The 16,735-nt window shown below is 35.3% G+C and overlaps 1 protein-coding gene across 3 annotated transcripts; it reads left to right on the top strand.

Annotated features, from left to right (window-relative positions):
* LOC144564328 (ABC transporter B family member 4-like) lies at positions 1-16,735 on the top strand. 3 transcript variants are annotated; one of them, XM_078313931.1, is made up of 13 exons: positions 1-349; positions 7,686-7,740; positions 8,078-8,253; positions 8,430-8,651; positions 9,421-9,659; positions 10,053-10,282; positions 10,728-11,023; positions 11,166-11,439; positions 11,732-12,347; positions 12,455-12,683; positions 13,063-13,329; positions 15,320-15,583; positions 15,816-16,735. In XM_078313931.1, the coding sequence occupies exons 1-13, from the start codon at positions 113-115 to the stop codon at positions 16,452-16,454; spliced, it is 3,744 nt and encodes a 1,247-aa protein (XP_078170057.1). In that variant the 5' UTR covers positions 1-112; the 3' UTR covers positions 16,455-16,735. The 3 variants fall into 3 exon arrangements, with proteins under 3 accessions (XP_078170057.1, XP_078170058.1, XP_078170059.1); XM_078313932.1 differs by lacking the exon at positions 8,430-8,651 and having other exon boundaries at positions 2-349; XM_078313933.1 differs by lacking the exons at positions 1-349; positions 7,686-7,740 and having other exon boundaries at positions 8,154-8,253; positions 8,554-8,651.

Genomic DNA, 16,735 nt, shown 5'->3' with positions numbered 1-16,735 from the left:
TCTAAGCTGCCTGAAAGATCCACTGGCATAAAGCATCTGATAAAAAGACTCTCCGTACCTCTGATTCAAGTGGAATCAACTCAACCGCACACACTATCCGGAATAACAAACGATGGGAGGAAAGGATACAGAGGAGAAGAAAGAGGAGAACAATGGAGCCGAGGGGAAGGTGTCCATATTCAAAATGCTCCAGTTCGCCGATCGCTTTGACGTGCTGCTGATGGTGGTGGGGTCCATCGCAGCGCTAGCTAATGGAATCTCTCAGCCCATGATGACCTTCATTTTTGGCCAGACAATTGACGCCTTCGGTGGCGGCACCTCGAGCGACATTCTCAATCGAGTCAACTCAGTATGTTTCTTGTATGACTCTTGCGTTATTGGATTATTTTCTTTTTCGTTTCTTTAATAACGGTGCATATTCAATCCTTATTTTAAGTTAGCAATCGTCGGTTGAATTTTACATACTAAGATGTTCTAGTTGAGTCGATCTTTTAAGAGTTATCGTGTATCCATTGATGAAGATGTGAGCTCTGTAATTTCGCATGCGCCTCTAGTTGACTAGTTGTTTTGAGTTGACAAAAATGGTGCTGCTTTTGGAAAGAAGACAAGGAGCGGTTCTGGAGTGGCCAAAGATTGCCAAAGCAACCCTGTAACTTTTGTTAATTACATCCTTAATCCGTGCTGAGAGATGCTGCCCCCATGGCCGGGAGTGCGTATCCTCTGAGATATCTCATATTTTGCGTGACTGGTGTGTCCGGTGCCTATTCGGGGATGGCGCAAGGGACCAGTATCATTTGTTCTTTGAGATTCGTGCAAATACAAGGAACGTATTTGAACAGTTGAGATACTTTTAAAATAACTATAAAATTATGTCTTGTCCAAATATTTTGAACCACCATACTAATTATCCTACCTCCGACTCTACCCTTTGACTTCTCTTATACAAGACTCTTGCCATGTTTGTAATTGCATAAAAATTAGCATGATGTTCTAAATTTTTTGACATACACAAACACAATCGATAGACTGTGTACAGTAATAGTAATAGTAATAGTAATAGTAATAATAATAATAATAATAATAATAAATACATATAATAACACTTAAAATAACAAAATGTTCCATTTAAATGAGAAAATTAAAATTTAATATGTTGTGATTTCTTATACTGTTATTAAACAAAATGTAGTTTCTTAATTATATATTATTCTATTTTTATAGGTATAAAATAATACTAGTATGATGTCCGTGAGTTGCAACAGAGGCATATTATAAGATTGAATCAAATATAAAGAGACTTTTTTATTTGACATTCATACAAAATCAATATTTTTGAATGAAGATTGGGAATGAGTTAAAGATATAAAACAATTAAAAATCCTCAAAATCCAGTGGAAGGGAAGGTCGGATGGGCGCAAGACTTGTCAAATGTAGTGAAATCCTCAAAATTGGGTGGAAGGGAGGGTTTGTCAAATTAAGACTTGTCAAATCGGGTGGAAGAGAAGTGAATGGATGTGAGTAAATTGGATTTAATTGAGATGTGCCAACTAATGGACAAAATCAAAGCTTATAGATTTTTCTGATTATACCTTTTGTTTATATAATATTCAGATTTGACAAGTCTAGTCTTATCTAAATTAAGACTTGTCAAATAAATATATATTCATCAAGTTTTTTCTGTGATCCAAAATTTTATATTTTTGTACTATTAAATTGAATTAGACGAATTATATATAATTGATTAATTGTATGAACCATATATTAATATGATTCAAATTAACTTCAATTTATACGGTTGAAACTTTATAGGTAATATGGTTTGCACTTTATTATATATAAAAAAAACTATGTACTTAAATTATTATAATCTGGTACGTTTATAAGGTTGAATTATGTATGGATTTAAATGTGAATCTTATAAAATTTTTACTTTATTGGTGATACATATCTGGTTTGCACTTTATATGAAGTTAATGTCTTCAAACGTTACACTAATTATCATTAATCCCGAATTTAATTAGAAGAACCATGCATGTATAACTATATACATATAAATTTAATTCCAAAAAATGGTAAACCATATAGGAATATGTGATGTCTTACGTAAACCAAAAAATGGGTTGCAATTGGACATATTATAAGATTGAATCAAATATAAAGAGACTTTTTATTTGACATTCACACAAAATAAAATAAAAATATTTAAATGAAAAAAATAGAAATGAAAAAAGAAAAAATCCAAATAATAAATAACAATAAAAGAAACAACAACAAATGAAAAAAAACTCAAATATAACATAAATAATTTTTTTTGAAGTATTATTGGGATTTAATATCTAATTTTCTCTACAAACAAGACATGTCATTAAACGATTTAGAGGAGAAATGATATATAAAGAAACAAAATTAGAAAATATATAATTAAATGATTTAAATAATCTCTACTTATATAATCTTGATGATTTTTTTTTAACAATGAAAATTTCTCTACAAGAAAGTTCTAGATATTCTTCATTTTCTCTCAAAATCAGAAATATATAATTGTTTTCATTAGCACAAGATTTGTTATTCATCTATTCACAAAAATACAATAACCCTAAACAAAATCTGAAAAGATATGATTGTTTTCATTTTTTTTGTCGAAACTATAAAAGAAGAAGAGAAATGAAATGAAGGAAGTGGAGAAATAAGAAAATAATTTAATTGTAAGAAGAAATAAAGAAACCAATCACTAGAGATTTATTCAATTTTAATGTGATATACCATTTAGCAATTTGTGTGGCGAGTATATTTTTAACTAAATTTAGACTTCTATACATAAAATAGATGTATTTAATCAAAAGAAGACAGATTACAAGATTAGAAGGTTGATATTCAATTCGAAAATTCATCTTTCAATCTTAGCCATTGACGGATCAGGACAACTACGTCCATAATATACGAATGGAGATAAACTGAATCAATAAAACATTTATATGCGGATTTGTCCTAGTATTTCCATTAATCTTCACAATAAAATAATATAAACATAATAAACAAAATATTTTCAAAGGCGGCACATGAAAATAATATGTCTAACTATAAAATAATATAAACTTTATCAAAAAAAACATTTCCATGAGCATTTGCCCTAGTATTTTCATGAAAATTCACTATAAAATATTATAAACAGACTAAACAAAACATTTCCAAGGGCTAACCCTTGGGAATAATATGTCCAACTCTAAAATAATATAAATTGAATCAATAAAACATTTGCATGTGCATTTTCTCAAGCATTTATATGAACATTCACTATAAAATAATATAAACAGACTAAGCAAAACATTTTCAAGGGATAACTCTTGGAAATAGTATGACCAACTATAAAATAATATAAACTGAATCAATAAAACATTTTCATGAGCATTTTCTCAAGTATTTTCATGAACATTCGCAATAAAATAATTTAAACATAGTAAACAAAATATTTCCAAGGGGTCAGCCCATGAAAATAATATGTCCAATCATAAAATAATATAAATTTTATCAAAAAAAATTTCGAGGAGAATTTGTCGCAGTATTTCTATGAGCCTTTAATATAATATAATATTTGGTCTGTTTTGGTGGGTCGCGGGTTATGCCAAACTTTTTCCAAGGGTGTAAAATGATAGATTTCCATGGTCACATAAAGTATTTGCATGTGCTACTTGTTCCAAGGGCTTGCATTTGGAAATGGTTTACTGTATCAAAAATGCTCATTTTAATTCCATGGACCTTTCATACTCTTGAAAATGACTTTTCGGACCCTTGGAAAAAATGAAAATTCTAGTAGTGACAATAACAATAACAATAACAATAGGTAAAATTAATTATTTGCCACTCCAAAACCTTCAAATTTGAAAAATGTCATTCCGAAATTTGAAATTGTAATAATGCCACTCTAATTAAACTTCTTTAATTTTTAATTTTGCCACTCCAAATAATTAATGACTAAAATACCCTCCATTCTTCTCCTCTTCTTTTTCTCCTGTCTCCTCTTTTTCTTTATATTCTTTCGATGCATATATTTATTTGACCCTTAATTAGTTATGTACTTATGCCTATGGTGCGAGGGACATGTTGAATTTGTCCCAAAATAACTGAAAAAAAAATGAATTAATAGGACGACCTTTTTTTTAGTTAAGTTTATGTGTACGCTATATATTTGCAATCTCCTTACTTTTGTGGTGACTAGTTGACTTCTTATCTGTCTAGAATCGTTAAACTTAACAAGATTGATTTCTTATGTGTACTGGAATGTGACTTTCAGAGAGACAAGAGTCAATTTGTAAATGTTATCGATTCTGAGCCGTCCGATATATTTGATCCAAGGAATGCGACCATCATAATTTCCTTGTTAAGTTTACAAAAATATGAGGTTATCCTGCTGCAAGTTTCCACAATTGCCTTAATGAAGTTTGCATATAATTAAATTTTCGGCTTTATAATTTGAGAGCTTTTTTTTCTTATTTTCGACATGACCACGGCCATGGAAGGAGAATATAAAGAAGAAGAGGAGGCAGGAGAAGAAGAATAGGAGAAAAAAAGAGGATATTTTAGTTATTAATTATTTGGAATAGAAAAATTAAAAATTAAAAATTAATGAAGTTTAGAGTGATATTATTACAATTTCAAATTTCGAGATGATATTTTTCAAATTTGAAAGTTTTAGAGGCAAATAACTAATTTTTCCATAACAATAACAATAATAATAATAAAAAAAAATGCATATAATTGTGTCACAAACATTTCATCCAAAGTTATGAAAATCTCATGTTAAGATGAAATGCTTAGATGAAGCCTTTTAGTAATATATATATATAAATATTTTTTTGTGAAGCATTTTGTTATTTTTAATCAACAACACACCACATGCCGTTTTTTTTCCTACCACCCTCAAAAATCAGAATTAAATGAATACCACCCGAATAATCAGATTTCAGATTCCGCCACGTTCGCACTGTGGATCTGCGGACGGATCGCCAACCTGTTCGCGAAATGAATCTGCGGACTGACCCGCTCGCGCTCTGACCCGCTTGCGTGACTCGTTCGCACCGTGGATCTGTGCACTGACACGCTCGCTTTGACCCGCTTGCGTCATGACCTGCTCGAGTGACCCGTTCGCACTGTGGATCTGCGCACCGACCCGTTCGCACCGTGGATCTGCAAACGGGTCAACCCGTTCGCAGATCCACGGTGCGAACGTGGCGGAATCTGAATTCCGATTTTTCGGATGGTATTCATTTAATTCTGATTTTTTAGGGTGGTACGAAAAAAAAAAACAGCACCACATGCTTACCCAACATGCGCTACAACAGGGAATTCGCATCCTCTGAGATATCTCAAACTTTGAGTGGTTTTATTAGAAAATCTCAACCGAATACGCTCTGAACGAATCTCAATGCACATAATAAGCCCCCTATGCTATGTCCAAATAGGCACTGTACTCGTTGATCACACAGAAGTTGAGATATATCAGAGGATACACACTCAACAGGCAAGCAGGGCTCGACCATACCCGGATATACGGATAAACCGATAAACGGACTCGGATCCTGATATTTTCTAATTATGCAGAATATTTCCGGATTCTAATACAGATACGGTTTAGGAGCTGTAATTAATTGGTTCGGATACCCAGATGCTATCCGGATGGGAAATGAAGCTGGTGTACCCGAATCCATGTATCTTTTGTACATGGCGGAATCCGTTTTCTTCTTTGGATGACCGACGTGTCCGACGTGTCCGGTGCCTATTCGAGGATAGCGCAGGGGCCAGTATTATTTGAGCTTTGAGATATTCATGCAGAACGTATTTGAACGGTTGAGATTTTCAAAAAAATCACTCAAAATATGAGATATCTCAGAGGATGCGAATTAATGGCGCGGCAGGTCTTGCGTGTCCCAAATCTCTGTTTTATGATTCGCTGGAGCAGGTTATGGTTTAAATCACTGATGAGTAGACCCCACAAAAATTGAAGTTGTCTGGTTTAGAACTCCGTTGAGATTGCAGTGACTTGCAACTGTATCTGAAAATCTGATGCAGTTAATCCAGCCTCATTCTGATATAATGGGCTTGTAGTGCGCATAGTGACAAGATACCCAAATTATATCCGAATTATACATGTTTAATTCTTTTTTGGGGTAATGCCGAACCGAACGCCGAATTATTCGGTTGACCGAACTTTGACCGAATTAAACCCGAATAATTCCCCAATTTTACGAACTTTTCCCGAATTTTACAAATTATTCACGAATTTTTCACGAATTTTTCTTGAATTTTTTCAAGAACAATTATTTTTTTGTTTTTTTGCTCCATTGCAGGACTGAGATTTCTGATCCGGATAATTCCGAATTATACCCAAATAACGAATTTTTGATACCTGAAGATCAGGTACACAGATATCTACAGAGAATAAACCACAGGAAATTCTGATAAAGGTTTTTTTTATTTTTTATTCCAAGCACCTTTTTTTTTATTGTTTTCTTAACCGTCCTTGGAGCTGTGAAATTGACATATTGGAAGGTAAAGATGTTTACTTAGGGGTGAAAACGGAGCGGATATGGAGTGGATAATGAATAGATATGAATACGAATACAAATACGGATAATAAACAGATATTAAAATTCAAAATCAAATCCACCTTAAACAGATACGAATATAGAATGGATAGTCGACGGATACAGATTCGAGTACGAATACAAAACAAATAATTGTCGGATAGTTTAGTTTAAATAAACTTTGTGATATAAATACTAATTAACAAAATTTAAATATAAAAATGAATAAATAATTTAAGATAGATTATAATTTAACTAATTGCAACAACTGAAATTCAGTGGAGTGGGCAGTATGCACATAAATTACGTGCCACAGAAAATTAGAAAAATAACATTCTACGAAGTACAAACCAAGTAGGTGACAACTCGCTACCTAGGCTGCTAGGCAATGGGATGGTGTGGGCCCCACAGAAAAAAATGGAGATATGACTCAAACAAGGGAGAGGGGGGTGTCCGATGGGCATCGGACACAAATAGGGTTCGATGAGGGGTTTAAACCGTCGGATCTGCTTTAGGATTCGTGTGTACGGATTTTAAAGCAGACGCGAAATTGCGAGTGCGAATCTTAAAGCAGATCCGACGGTTTAAACCCCTCATCGAACCCTATTTGGTCCGATGCCCATCGGACACCCCCCTCACTCCTCAAACAATAGGCCACACTGCCACAGGTGCCTCGGGACGTGAATAGCTCAACCAATCAAAAGCTAAAGATTCCGACTATGTAGTTTTGGTATTAGTCCCACAAGTGTAGATTAAACTGGATACAAAAATATATAAGTCTCACGTGAAGTTAATAATAGTCTATTGGAGAAAGCAAGGAGAGAGAATAAAAGTCAACAAAATTAATTATGCGCATATGAATCTTTTATCCGACGAATCTGACCCAAGTCACATGCATAAACATATCTCATACAGCTGTTAATGTGAGTACATAAAATAAAAAAAATAAAAAAAACCAGCCTTTATGGACAATTAAATAATTAAAAGAAGGTAGAATAGACCTTCATCTTCCGAATTCTAAAAAAAAATTAAAAGCTACTTTTATTCCTGTTATGGACGAGGAGTATCTTTTGTTGAGACTGATATTAATAATTTATTTTGCAGGCTATGTTGAACTTTGTCTATTTAGCGATTGGAACTGGTATAACGGCAACTCTCCGTAAGTATTCTTTTATAATATCAGATATATATCATTCTCTCATAGTACTTGATATTTATTTCAGGCAGATATTCGGTACTGCATCTATGAAAAATGAAAAAGGAAACAAAACACCACATGCGCTCTGAAAGTCTAGATAATTTCACCAAAACAAGAAAAAAATCAAGAGAGACTAGATACATAAATACCAGTTATATACCTTATCGGATATGGACCATATCTGATAATATACTAGCTTTTTAAGTTGCAAAATGTGTTGAAGCTGCCACTTGGTTATTCAGTTATCTGTAAATATAGTCTGTTAATTAATGATAGAAGGAATATTAATGTTTGATAGAGGTTGCGTGTTGGACTATGACTGGAGAAAGACAAGCTACCCGAATTCGAGGTTTGTACCTAAAAGCAGTATTGAGGCAAGATATTGCTTATTTTGACAAGGAGATGACTACAGGCAAGGTTACAGGTCGAATTTCATCTGACACAGTACTAATGCAAGATGCTATTGGTGAAAAGGTCAGATCTTTTTTCTCCTACAGTGTATTTTTCATCCTACTTTTCTTCTAATTTAATCCTTCCCAGTACCAAATCATTTTCCTGGTAAAATAGAGAGGGTTTATATGTTCCTAAGCTTTATATTTCTCTAATAAAAATTATAAAATATGAAGTTTTCTTGCAACAAAAACATTTAGGTGGGAAAATGCCTACAACTAGTGTCAACATTTATAGGAGGATTTGTGGTTGCATTCATAAAGGGATGGCTTCTCTCTCTTGTTATGCTATCGAGTATTCCACCAATCGTATTTTCTGGTGCAGCTTTAACAATTATGATATCTAAAGTCTTGAGCAAGGGACAAGCCGCTTATAGTGATGCTGGGAGTGTGGTTGAGCAGACTCTTAGTAATATGAAAACGGTGGGTACAAATATTTTGATTTTTCTAAGAGCTCATCTGGTACTACCAATGCAAAGAAAAGGCCTTGACACTGCTATGGAATGTGCATTGGTATTTCCACAAGTAATCTTAATATATTTCAACAAGTAACCTTAATATATTTCTGTACTCAACAAGCAGGATACTGATTGCCCTGTTGTTCAATTGAATTCTACTTTTTTTTTTTTTTGAAAGAAAGGCATAAGCCTGTTTCATATACGAAACATAGAGTTAATTACATCATACTATAACTGCAAATAGAAGTCTAAACACACAGTAATTAGCCAAAAGAGAGCAAAACACATATGCTCATCTTTTAACAATCCACCAAAATACTGTGATAGAAAAAACTACTAGAACTAAGCCTCCTATATCGGGGCTGTGGTAATTAGGACCAAACTCGGGACTGTCACAAAATTTGGTTATTGTATTCATCTGATTCATGCTGCTGGTGGTCCAGCCTCCCATGTCAGAAGTCTCACAGGCTCGTCAGTCTCCTAGAAAGGCACTATCTGGTGGTCATTGGGATCCCAGACCCTTAAAGGGATTGCATCAATGTCATCAAGGAGACAATTGAGTTCTACTTAAAAACAATTAAACCATTGTCTGCAGAAAGAGTCTTACTTAAACCCAATTTAGCCCTAAATACCATTTGGTTCAGAAATTAGGTCCATAGCTAACACAAATTGGCCTACAATTATGACTTTTATATGTGATCTAATAACATACTTCTATTTTTCTATTTGAAAAGGTTGCCTCGTTCAATGGAGAGAACAGAGCTGTCTCACTCTATGACAAACACATAAGTAAGACCTACCAAGCCACTGCAAAAGAAGGTGCTGCTAACGGGTTTGGCATGGGATCTGTTTTCCTAATCATCTTTGCTAGTTATGGTCTTGCCATATGGTATGGTGGTCAGCTCATTATAAACAAAGGATACAGTGGAGGCACAGTTATTAGTGTTTTATTGGCAGTCCTCGTTGGTGCTTCGTAAGTCTTGTTTTCCTTCCATTATTTGTTTTTCAAACTTTTTCTTTCTGTTATTTGTTTCTAAAAGGCAAACAAGATACTATAACTCTTGTGCTTTTGTACTGGCTTCCTTGCGATACCAGCCCTAGTACAAAAACGAGAGCAAGATGAAAATTTTGTGTGGATAATATAAGCCATCCCAAAATATTACCTTCTAGGCTCATTGGTACGTAGTTGTGGTCCTCTGGAAAATGTATGCCAGGAACTATTTTAATCTACTAACTGTGAAAATAGAAAAAGATGAGCGTGCTGGATAAATCAACCAAATCCTTCTCTAGTTTTTCCATATACCATCTGCAAACTTGAATTTAGCACTGTAATAATCTCTCCTTTTTCTTTTACATATGAAATAAGGTCTCTGGGCAATGCAGCTCCTTGTGTGACTGCTTTTGCTGAAGGCCAGACCGCAGCATATTGGATGTTTGAAACAATCAAGAGAAAGCCGGATATTGATGCATATGATGAAAGTGGTGTTACCTTGGAAAAAATGAATGGTGCTGTCGACCTGAGAGATGTGTATTTTAGTTATCCTGCAAGACCCGAGCAGCTAATATTTAATGGATTCTCATTGAGAGTTGACAGCGGTATGTAGTGAGCTAAACATATTGTGATTGGAAAAATCATTAGCCTAATGATAAAATCAGACTAATCAAATACTGCACCAAATAATTATGATACCAAAATCGAGTGTGTAGCAATGTTGAATGGTTGTCTTAAATAAATTTGGTGGTTCGAGGTGAACTTTTTTAATGTTGCTTCTCCTATAATCAGGATCCCAAGTACTTCAATAATTTCACACCACTAGCCTAATAATGAAACCTCAACTGTTGCAGTTATGTACTGTACTAATCCATACTGAATCAAACAATTATAGTAAAATTGAGTGTAGAAATGGTGAATTATCCTTTTAAGGAAGTTTGATATTTTAGCTCTTTTGCAAGTAGTTAATCAATGACACTGAGAAGGATCTCGCAGAAAAAAAAATGATAATCTAATATGGAATTGGGGTTTGAATTTGTCACATAATAGGTACTACAATGGCTATAGTAGGAGAAAGTGGGAGTGGGAAATCCACAGTTATAAGTTTGGTAGAGAGATTCTACGACCCACAAGCAGGAGAGGTTCTAATAGATGGTGTTAATATAAAAACATTGAAGCTAGGTTGGATTAGAGAAAAAATTGGGCTTGTTAGCCAAGAGCCACTGTTGTTTATGACAACTATCAAGGACAATATATTGTATGGCAAAGAGGGAGCCACGCTAGAAGAGGTCACACAAGCTGTTGAGCTGGCAAATGCTGCCAATTTCATTGACAAATTGCCTGATGTTAGTAACTCAGAACTAATGATATATTTGCTTCCTTTTTTCTATTAAATACTCAAGTTTCAATATTTGTACTGTACACAACTTGTTAATAATATAACAAATCAATTTTAACAGCCAATATGTTTATATTAATCCTGTCCAGGGGCTAGATACTATGGTTGGTCAGCGTGGGGCTCAACTTTCAGGGGGTCAGAAGCAGAGGATTGCAATTGCAAGAGCTATCTTGAAAAACCCTAAGATCTTATTGCTTGATGAAGCCACAAGTGCATTGGATGTTGAGTCAGAGAGAATTGTGCAAGAGGCATTAGACAGAATAATGGTAGAGAGAACCACTCTTGTTGTGGCGCACCGTCTAAGCACCGTGAGAAATGCTGATCGCATTTCGGTCGTGCACGAGGGTAAAATTGTAGAACAAGGTAAATAAAATTCTAATTCATTTTCCAAAACTTCAATATTTGAAAAAAACTACGAGTGTTACTAGACAGTTTCCAAATTCTCATCCCTGTTGAAGTGCAAACAAATGTTTACTATATTCTGTGCTATTTGGAAAAACAGTCTCTATTTATTTTTCTGGGTATGCATGTCAATTGGCACTTTTGCAACAAAAAATTGGTGAAAAATCCAATTGCCAAATTCAACCAATCAAGTAATTGGTATACAATATTGAAGATAATTATCATCCTTTCCCATAATTATTTAATTATGAAGGTCTCCATGATGAGTTGACAAAAGATCCAGATGGTGCTTACTCCCAACTAATTCGCCTCCAAGAAGCTAGTCATGAGGGCAAAGATCATCATCATGTGTCTACAAGCAAATCATATAGCCATAGCGCATCTTTGAAACGCTCGCTCAGCCGTCGCTTGTCAGGAGCGAGCAGCAAACACCTTTCCTTCAACCTTCCCTTCACCACTCCTGGTCTAACACCAGATGATGAAGATGCCGATGAAGGTTATGGCGACAAAAGTGCTCCTAAAAAGGCACCTGTGGGTCGACTGATGAGTTTGAATAAGCCAGAATTTCCTGTTTTAATCATGGGCTCAATATCAGCTGCAGTACATGGTGTACTGTTCCCCATGTCTGGACTGATCATAGCAAGTGCAATAGAAGCATTTTTCCAACCACCACACAAATTGAGGAAGGACACAAGTTTTTGGGCATTGATGTGTGTGGTATTGGGAATTGGATCTATTATTTCAATACCAGCGGAGTATTTCTTGTTTGCGGTGGCTGGGGGGAAGCTTGTTGAAAGGATCCGGAGTTTGTCTTTCCGGAGCATAGTTCGGCAGGAGGTTAGCTGGTTTGACGATCCCGGTAACTCTAGGTCAGTAAACTAATCAATTTTGATTATTATTTTAGAGTTTGTTGTTGATACAGATAGATATTTTTTCGTAATTAAATTCCAATTCATTTTGTTATCTATATTCATAGTGGGAAAATCGGTGCGAGGCTTTCAATGGATGCTTTGAATGTTCGCCGACTTGTAGGAGACACTTTGGCATTAATTGCTCAGACCTTGGCTACTCTGATTTGTGGATTTGTGGTGGCAATGGTTGCGAACTGGCAGCTTGCCCTCATAATAACGGTTGTAATCCCATTGGTTGGTCTCCAGGCTTATGCACAAGTGAAATTTCTCAAGGGATTTAGCGCCGATGCTAAGGTTAGATCAATATTACATTTCAGAATTTCATAACTTCAGATCCAGATACTTATTTGACATAACTATGTATGGGGGTATAAATGATTTATTTTTTCACACTGAGATGACTAGGGCTATGGAGTCCACACTCTACAGTTAATTAACTTTCCAAATAGAAATGCGGACTGCTAATAACAGGTATATTCCACTAGCAGAGTTTGATTTTTTAAGCCTGAACAAGCAATATCTTAGTTATTCATGAACAAGAATTAACAAGGAAGAAACCAAATTATATTAAACCATTCAAATTAGACTATGGTTCAACACACTACACAATAACGAGGGCAAAATATGGCAACCCAGAGAATATGTGCCCCATGATTTATTATTTTTGTTATAGGTGATGTATGAAGAAGCAAGTCAAATTGCAAGTGATGCAGTTGGCAGCATCCGTACTGTGGCATCATTCTGTGCTGAGAAACGCATAATAGAGACTTATAACCACAAGTGTGAAGCCTCCATGAACCAAGGTGTGCGTACAGGCTGGATCAACGGCCTTGGTTTTGGTTTCTCTTTCTTGATGCTTTACCTAACCTTTGCGCTCTGCTTTTATGTTGGAGCGAAGTTCGTGGAAAAGGACAAGGCGACATTCACTGAACTCTTTAAGGTAATAATTGCCATGAGTTACTAATGCTGTCATACCCTTAATATTACCGATAGTACATTTACTGTAGATCCTGGTGGTTCCTTCATATTGCTAGTAATATTCATCAATGTTATAAAATGTGGTTTCGATGCGGTATGCGGAAGGCCACCGCTTACTGCATATACGGTATGCAGTTGTATATGCGGACTTATATATGCGGAGTAAAAAGTTAATTAAATAAAATAGTGTTGTATATTAATAATATTATGTGTTATTAAGCCAAAACTTCTGCATAATAATTTATTTATTATGAGTTAAATTGATCTTCAAAGGTTTAGCCCAAAATTATTCGGCCCAAATCCCTCTTCAAGGAGACCCGGGAAAGATTGTTGTAAACTTGCAATCATTACTACTTTATTTATTATTTTAAGGGTGTTGCATAGTTAAAGTTGGGTAAATTGCATCGGAGGTCACTAAACTTTGCTTTTTGTTACGAATTGGTCACTCAAGTTTGATTTGTTCCTCAGTAGCCACTGAACTTTGTATTAGTTTCAATTAAGTCACTTTGTCATATTTTCCATCTAAAAAATTGATGTGACATCCACCTCATCACGAATGATAACTTGTGTAATTTCTTTTGGAGACATGAAATATTTCCCTTCACTTACTCCTCTTGTCTCCCTTCCTTTCTTTTTTCTTTCTGCCTCTACGTCTCTTCTCCCCTCTCCTGGACTCCAGGTCAAAAAAAAAAAAAATCACGCTCTTCTCTTTCTCTTTCTCTTTCTCCCAGCAACCCTTTCTTCTGTCACACCAAGAGACAAAAAATTATCATAAATATGATTTTGGATCAAACCCTTTTCATATCCAGGCTGACAAACACAAGTTCCAGTAACACAGATATTTAATGGCCTTTGTAATAAGTGAGGCTATGACACTTTGCAATGCACAACTTTCTGAAATTTTAGTCTTTTGGTCTTTTGTGCATATATTAGTCTTTTGGTCCTTCATCTTTTCAATTTTCAAGAAACGAAAAGGAGAGGGTAGGTAGATAATCTACTATTATTTTTTTAATTTTATCTTTTGATGCTCTTTTTAGTTTTGAATAAAGAGAAGAAAGAGACAGAGTTGCTGGGAAAAAGAGAAAAAGAAGAAAACGTGGAAATTTTTTTTTGACTTGGAGTCCGCGTAGAGAAAGAGGGGAGAAGAGAAGTAGAGTCACACGGGAAAAAAGAAGGGAGAGAAGGGAGGTAAGTGGAGGGAATGTTTCATGTCTCCAAAAGAAATTACACAAGTTATCATTCATGATGAGGTGGACGCCACGTCAATTTTTTAGATGAAAAATGTGACAAAGTGACTTAATCGAAACTAATACAAAGTTTAGTGGCTACTGAGAAACAAATCAAACTTGAGTGACCAATTCGTAACAAAGAGCAAAGTTTAGTGACCTCCGATGCAATTTACCCGTTAAAGTTGAAACCGAGCGTTGGAGATCAAACCACGTGGCACTCAGAGTTGAAACCGCGTAGAGTAAAGAAAGAAATCACCCGTGATAACTCCGGTACATTTAATCCTTTTTAGTCCCACACCTCCAAACCAAAAAAAATACATCCCTTGTGAGCCTATAAAAGAAGCTGGGACTTCGGCATAGATGAGGAATAAGAATGGGTTTTCGTTTTATACTGGGTATCCTTCTCTTATTAAATTTTAGTATCTGAATCCGGATCTTTATTTGTTTAATAAATAAAATATTTTAAGTGGGGTTTAAAATTTGCATATTAGTCCACACAGTTGGATTTTATGCAGCTGAGCGGCCGCAAATGCGCCGCTTAGAACCACATACTACTTTCAAATTTTGCAATCAGTGTTTCCTTGTAACATACTACTTTCAAATTCTTGACGTAATATATTTTTTTGTTCGATTTAACAACATTTCTGCACCTTAGGTGTATCTGTGACAGTGGAGGGAAGTTTCGTGTTTTTTTAACATACTTTTAATTGGGCAATATGTCAGGTCTTCTTCGCACTACTTTTGACAACTACAGGTATATCACAAACAAGTGCATTAGGTTCAGATTCAGCAAAGGCACGGGACTCTGCAATTTCTATATTTGAAATAGTTGACCGAAAGTCAAAGATTGATCCTGGTAGTGAAGAAGGACAAGTGCTAGAAATTGTAAGGGGAGATATAGAGCTGCGCCATATCAGCTTTAGGTATCCAACTCGGCCTGATGTACCAATTTTCACGAACTTGTCTTTGAGCATCCCCTCGGGCAAGGTACATATGTTATGCTTCTCTATACTGTAGTCTTATATTGTTAGGTGCTGCCACTACATACAATTATAAATGGAGGCCCAAATTAATTTGTACATATCTAACAGTCTCTTGCTTATAGTCTAGATTTTATAGATAGTATCAAAAGTCTGGTTTTTACGGAGATTGTGCCAATTTATAAAGATATCCAAAATCCCAACACTGGAAATTAACAAGTAGTTTTTATATTTTGCAGACTATTGCTCTAGTTGGAGAGAGCGGTAGTGGGAAATCAACGGTAATCGCACTCCTTGAACGATTCTATGACCCTGACAGTGGTAATATCTTACTAGATGGAACTGAAATCACCACGCTCAATGTGAGCTGGCTTAGAAAACAAATGGGACTTGTTAGCCAAGAGCCGGTTCTGTTTGATGACACGATACGTGCCAACATATCATATGGGAAAGAAGGGGAAGTCACTGAAGAAGAACTAATTGCAGTTGCTGAAGCATCCAATGCCCACCAATTTATTTCCAGTCTTCCACAAGGGTACGACACATATGTAGGGGAGAGAGGGATACAACTATCAGGTGGCCAGAAGCAGCGTGTAGCCATAGCTAGAGCTATATTGAAAAACCCTAAGATTTTGTTACTCGATGAAGCAACAAGTGCACTAGATGCTGAGTCAGAGCATGTGGTTCAGGAGGCATTGGATAGGGTCATGGTCGGTCGTACTACTATTGTGGTTGCACACCGGTTGTCTACCATCAAAGGTGCGGATATCATTGCCGTAGTGAAGAATGGAGAAATTATAGAGAAAGGAAGGCACGAGACGCTGATGAGGATAAAAGATGGTGTTTATGCCTCCCTTGTTGAGCTGCGATCCAATTAAAAATATAGCATATAGCAAAAACTGTATATATTTGTTGGTAAAAAGTAATTAACTTCATCCTGCTTATCAATATTGGTAGCCAAAGCTAAAACTGCTGCTATTCATTGGTAACTATCAAGCACGTGACGGAAGTTTCATATATGTGTGTGTGTGTGTGTTTTGCATTTCAATTCAGTTTTATAACTTGAATTCTAAATTTGCATTCATTTTTGCGGTGTCTTTTTCATTACAACTGTTTGTTGATCGTGTCATTTATGATTGATTAAAGAAGGTACTTAATT

Source organism: Carex rostrata, chromosome 13, assembly GCF_964058835.1.
Source record: "Carex rostrata chromosome 13, lpCarRost1.2, whole genome shotgun sequence".
Lineage (NCBI taxonomy): Eukaryota > Viridiplantae > Streptophyta > Magnoliopsida > Poales > Cyperaceae > Carex > Carex rostrata.
The sequence above is the reverse complement of the archived record's forward strand: the minus strand, read 5'-3'. Positions and strand labels throughout refer to the sequence as shown.

Coding starts and splice junctions, on each gene's coding strand:
- LOC144564328 (XM_078313931.1), top strand. CDS start 113: ATGGGAGGAAAGGATACAGAGGAGAAGAAAGAGGAGAACAATGGAGCC. Junction 8,652..9,420: donor CTCTTAGTAATATGAAAACG/GTGGGTACAAAT, acceptor CTATTTGAAAAG/GTTGCCTCGTTCAATGGAGA. Junction 11,024..11,165: donor TCATTGACAAATTGCCTGAT/GTTAGTAACTCA, acceptor AATCCTGTCCAG/GGGCTAGATACTATGGTTGG.